This window comes from Lynx canadensis, chromosome D4, assembly GCF_007474595.2.
Source record: "Lynx canadensis isolate LIC74 chromosome D4, mLynCan4.pri.v2, whole genome shotgun sequence".
Lineage (NCBI taxonomy): Eukaryota > Metazoa > Chordata > Mammalia > Carnivora > Felidae > Lynx > Lynx canadensis.
Window position 1 is genome coordinate 92,260,865 of NC_044315.2, and position 5,465 is coordinate 92,266,329.

Consider the following 5,465-nt stretch of genomic DNA (forward strand, 5'->3'; position numbering starts at 1 on the left):
CTCTCTAAATGAATAAACTTAAAAAAATAAATCATTGTATTTCTCAGAAATGACGTCCCGGCTCTCTACAGTACATGGGTCCCAACGTCACTGTGAGTAGACATTAAATAATCATTTTTATTCTTTATCCTGCACGGACCAAACTGGACACTTCCAAACGGCAAGGAGAAACACTTCCCCTGGGTGGTGTGCACGCGCCAGCCCCGGAAGCCAGGAAAGCGTCAGGACGCCCGTGACCCCGGGAACCTGCCGCCGGGCGTTCGCAGGAGCCGGCGGGTCAGAAGTACCGGCGGGAGAGCCGCGTGGCCTTGACCGACCAGACCTGCGCGGGGGGCCGGAGTGCCGCGGTCCAGCTGTATTCGGGAGACAGCAGCTTGGTGGGCTTGTGCGTGAAAAAATACTTGTTCAGGTGCCTCTCGTAGGTGCTGTTCAGCCCATCCTTGTGGTCCTGAGCGACCCCTTGCAGGTAACCTTCAATGAGGGTTAAGACCTCCAGGGGCCTGCCACCGATGACCGAGCCGTCATAGTAGAAGTCCCCCTGCCCAAACGGGATGCACGCTGCCGATTTGGGCCTCCTCTCGTAAGGGATGTCCTTGTTTTTAAAATACCACCAGGCATGGAGCTGAGCCACGGACGCGCCCAGGGTCTCCACCCCAAAGTCGTTCTGGAAGACCCTGTTGACGGTCATGCTGAACAGAAAGTCGACTTCGTCCTCAATGTGCCCTAGTATGTGCTCAGCCAGGGAACTCATGCGTGTGAGGTGAAAGTCACCCCACCGGTCTCCTTTGATGGGGAGGACCTTGAAAGTTCGGAGAGGATCGTCCACCATGATGTAAAAGACAACTCTGTAGCCGCTCATGAAGTGCTTGTTTGCTGATCGCATGAACAGCTCCAGGTACCGGTCCGCAGTCCTGCAAAACACACACGCGCACGGAGGAAGCCGCTCCCCGAACGCTCGCGAGAGAGGAACGCACGTCCCCAAACGTCTAACTTATGAGTCACCGACCCTCCAGGACCCCCAGCAGGAAAGGGGAGACAGGCCCGGTCTATAGTTTCGACTGCACTGGTCAGTGAGAAAGGACATATTGACCTGGAGAGTCTGGGGAAAAAAGCCTTTAAAGTTTTGGAACGACTGTTGGGAAGAAAGAAAATGTGAACTCCATGGTATCTGTAAAAAGGCAGCCAAGTGGCTTTAACGACCCGGCTAAGGAACGAGTCTTTGTTTTTGTTCAGGACAGCCACATACGGTGGTTGTGGGCAGCTCCGGGCAGCCTTTTGGAGGTAGAAGGTCCCCGGGCACTCATTCGTATTTTTTTTTTTTTTTTCCAGAATAAAACGGGGCAAACCGATGGCCCCTACCTGCCAGTAGCAAGGACAGCCAAGCCTATGGTGAGGTTCTGTCTCCCGTAGTATCTCCCCAGGACCCGTCTATTGAAGGTGCCTTCCCATATGACTGGGGCCAGCCAGTCCGTGATTGCTACAACATCAGGGCGTTTCCTGTTAACAGACGAGAAGCCAGTGAAGCCGGTGCCCCAGCGGAGGCCGTCCAAGCGACACCGGCTGACGCCTACAGAGCCCTTACCACGTGCCGGGCACTGTGTTGGTGTTCATTCGGTCCTTGCAGTGGTCTGTGCGGGAAGCACAATTATGGTCCTTGTTCTCGGTGTGCAGAAACAGAGGCACAGATCGGTGGAGCGAGCTGCCTAACACCGCAGAGCTGACACATGTGGGTCAGTACGCGAGACCCAGGACCTGCTGCTTTTGTCACCACGCCACCTGCCTCTGGGCCCAGGGACGAGCTCCTCTGAGCTCCGGCTCAGCTGAACTGAGGCAGCTCAGAGTCAGAACGCCCTCTGGTATTGCCTGAAGCCAGGGCTGCACGCACACTACCTCTGCGTCCCTATGCTTTATCTTCCCTTCCTCCTCTTTTTCTCTCCCTCCCCTTTCCCTAGAAGATCCAGAAGGTGCATGTGGTCTTTGGCCCGGCTTATTTCGCTTAGCCTGCTCGTGGGGAGGTTCTGTATTGTAGCATGGATCAGGAGTTCCTTTCTTTTGTGGCTAAATAATATTCTAAGGCATGGATTTTGTTTGTTCACTTGTCAGTCGATGGACGTTTTAGCGGTTCGCATTTTTCGGCGACCATCAACGGTACCGCTGCGAACATTTCTAGGCAAGACTTTCTGTAAACGTACATTTTTTTTTTAATTCTCTTGGGTGTGTACCTAGAGGGGAAATTTCTGGGTCATACTGTAATTTCACGGCTAACTTTTTTAAGAACTGCCAAACGTTTCCAAGCAGCCGCATCATTTTACGTTCCCACCAGTAGTTCGCAAGAGTTCCAAACTCGCTGCTTTCTCACCAACATCTCCTGTGGTCTAACTTTCGGAATCTAGTCATCGTGCAGTCTTTACGCCTCGTAGGGTGTGAAGCGGTATGTCACCGTGATCTGGATTTGCATTTCCCAGATAACTAATGATGTCAAGGATCTTTTCGTGGGCTTCTTAGCCACATAGTCGAAACAGCTGAATTAAGTCTTGGGGCAACAAAAGCAAAAGCAAACAGCTGGGACGACATCAAACTAAAAAGCTTTGGCACAAAAAAGGAAACCATCCACAGAATGAAAACGCAACCTACTGAATGGGAGAAGATATTTGCAAATGACATGCCCGATAAGGGATTAATATCCAAAATAGTTTTAAAAACCCATACAACTCAACACCAAAATACAATCCAGCAAGAAAAATAGAGGGGTGCCTGGGTGGTTCAGTTAGTTAAGCGTCCAACTCGATTTTGGTTCAGATCATGATCCCAGGGTCGTGGGATCAGGTTCTGTGCTGGGCACGGCGCCTGCTTACGATTCCCTCTGCCTCTCCCTCTGCCCCCCTGCCTCACTTGCGCACACACTCTATCTGCCAAAAAAAAAAAAAAAATGGACAGATGGGGGCACCTGGCTGGTTTCATCAGTACAGCGTGTGACTCTCGATCCCGGGGTTGTGAGCTGGAGTTGGGCGTGGAGACTACTTAACAATAAAATCGTTAAAAATAATAATAATACTAACATAATTTTAAAAAGTTAAAAATGGACAGATGACCTGAACAGACATTTCTCCAAAGAAGACATCCAGACGGCCAACGGACACGTGAAAAGATGCTCGACATCACTCATCACCAGCGAAATGCGAATCAAAACCAAAATGGGGTATCACCTCACGCCTGTCAGAGTGGCCAGTAGCGAAAAGACAAGAAACGACACGTGTTGGCGAGGATGTGGCCCCAAGGGACCCTCAGGCCCTGTTGGTGGGGACTTGAGTTGGTGCAGCCGCTGTGGAAAACAGTACGGAGGTTCCTGAGAAAAGTCTAAAACAGAAATTTCAATGTTTATTTATTTTTGGGACAGAGAGAGACAGAGCATGAACGGGGGAGGGGCAGAGAGAGAGGGAGACACAGAATCGGAAGCAGGCTCCAGGCTCTGAGCCATCAGCCCAGAGCCTGACGCGGGGCTCGAACTTCCGGACCGCGAGATCGTGACCTGGCTGAAGTCGGACGCTTAACCGACTGCGCCACCCAGGCGCCCCCTAAAACAGAAATTTCAAAACAGAAGTAATTCCACTTCTGGGTATTTACCCGAAGGCAATGAAAACACTAATTCTAAAGCTACATGCTTCATCATGTTTATAGCAGCATTGTTTACGACAGCCAGGGTGTGGAAGCAGCCCGGGTGTCCATCAGGAGATGAACAGAGAAGATGTGGTGTGTTCACACAATGGGGTACTAATCAGCCACAGAAAAGAATGAGATCTCGCCATTCGTGACGGCACGGAAGGAGCTAGAAGGTATTGTGCTAAGCGGAACAAGTCAGAGACAGACAAGCACCATGTGATTTCTCTTATACATGGAATCTGACAAAACAAATGAACAAAGAAACAAAAAAAAACAGACTCCTTAAATGCAGAGAACAAACCGGTGGTTGCCCGTGGGGGGGGGGGGGCATTGACAAAACAGGGGACGGGGAGTGAAGTACAAACCTCCAGTAATAGGAAAAGCAAGTCACGGGACGAGAAGTACGGCACAGGGAATACGGCCCACGACACTGTACTGAGTCTGTAAGGGGACGGTTGGGGCCACACGGAGGGTGGGGGGGTGGGCACTTTTGTTGTCTTCTCCGGGGGCAATGTCCCCCGTGTACAGGCCATACTGTCTTTTTCTCTGCCTGTCTGGTAATTTCGGGTTGAGAAACGGATCATTTCAAGAATGTGGCAGTCTAGAAACCTGATTCTTTCTAACTGACCAGGGATTTCAGCGAGACCATAAATAACAAAGAAAACAGACTTTAGGGGGCTCCTGGGTGGCTCAGCGCGTTAAGCGTCCGACTCTTGATTTCGGCTCAGGTCATGATCCTGGGGTCGTGAGACTGAGCCCCGAGTCGGGCTCCACGCTGAGCACGGAGACTGCTTAAGATTCTCTCTTTCTGTCTCCCTCTGCCCCTCTCCCCCACTTGTGCTCTCTCTCTCCCTAAAATAAAAAAAAAAAAAAAATACAGTCTTTATAAAAGTCATTAAACAAAGGACCGTAACGACATAACGAGAAACAGGAAACATACCCAGGGTGGGGGGAGGGAGGTCTGGCTCAAGACTGTCGCAGAGCCAGAGAGAGCACCCGGTCCAGGGCGAGTTATAATGCCGGAACACTTACTTTTCTTACTGAGTGTCACCTCTTTCTTTTTTTTTTAAATTTGAGTTGGACGCTTAGCCAATTGAGCCCCCCAGACGCCCCTACGCCTGTCTTCTTTGACCTAATGGCTCTGTCTTGGGGATCTGTCCCACAGATCAACTCACATGACAGTTGAAAAGATCGACGTCCAACATGTGTCGCTGAAACATCATTGCAAAAGCCCCAAACCGTAGACAATCTAAAACCAGTAGGGAGTAGGGTGAGTGCCTGACGGTGCATGGCCCTGAAGTCCAACACTCCTTGGCCGTTACAGACGGGGATGGGGCTCCCCAGCGCGGGTGCCAAAATATAGAGGGGCCATCACGGCATCTTCAAGCCACCCCCAAAGACAGTCTGTCACTCACTGCGCCAAGACGGTTAAACCAAGTACCGCGTGTCCATATCGACGGCCTTAAAAACTGCAACTCCGGCCGCAGGAAGCCTCCCGGGGCAGCTATGATTGGGTGACCAGGAGAGGCCTATGGCTCCAAACTGGGCATTATTATCCTCGTGCGGGGGTGGGCATGTTCATTCTTACCCAGGATGAAACCAGTCTGAGAGCCTGAGTTCTTCTGCGGGAGGCCTGCGAGCGAAGGGAAAACCGAGTTATTATAAGTCACCCATCCGTTCAGCAAATATTTATGGAGCTCCCGCAGCGTGGCGGGTGCCGTCCGGCACTGGTTCCACGGCTGTGGCCCTACAGCCTTCACACTGCCCTGGGGGAGCTGAGGAGGCGACCAGTGGCCCCCAGGCTT

At 51.5% G+C, this 5,465-nt stretch overlaps 1 protein-coding gene across 1 annotated transcript in view; it reads right to left on the minus strand.

The window, feature by feature from the left end:
• Nucleotides 1–277: 277 nt before the first annotated feature.
• GLT6D1 (glycosyltransferase 6 domain containing 1) overlaps nt 278–5,465 on the minus strand; it is a 6,214-nt gene continuing 1,026 nt past the window's right edge. Inside the window, exons 2-4 of the mRNA XM_036064330.1 lie at nt 5,249–5,293; nt 1,360–1,497; nt 278–911 (exon numbers count right to left, since the gene is read on the minus strand). Of these exons, the coding sequence (XP_035920223.1) occupies nt 278–911; nt 1,360–1,497; nt 5,249–5,293 (817 nt within the window). The remainder of the gene's footprint in view (nt 912–1,359; nt 1,498–5,248; nt 5,294–5,465) is intronic.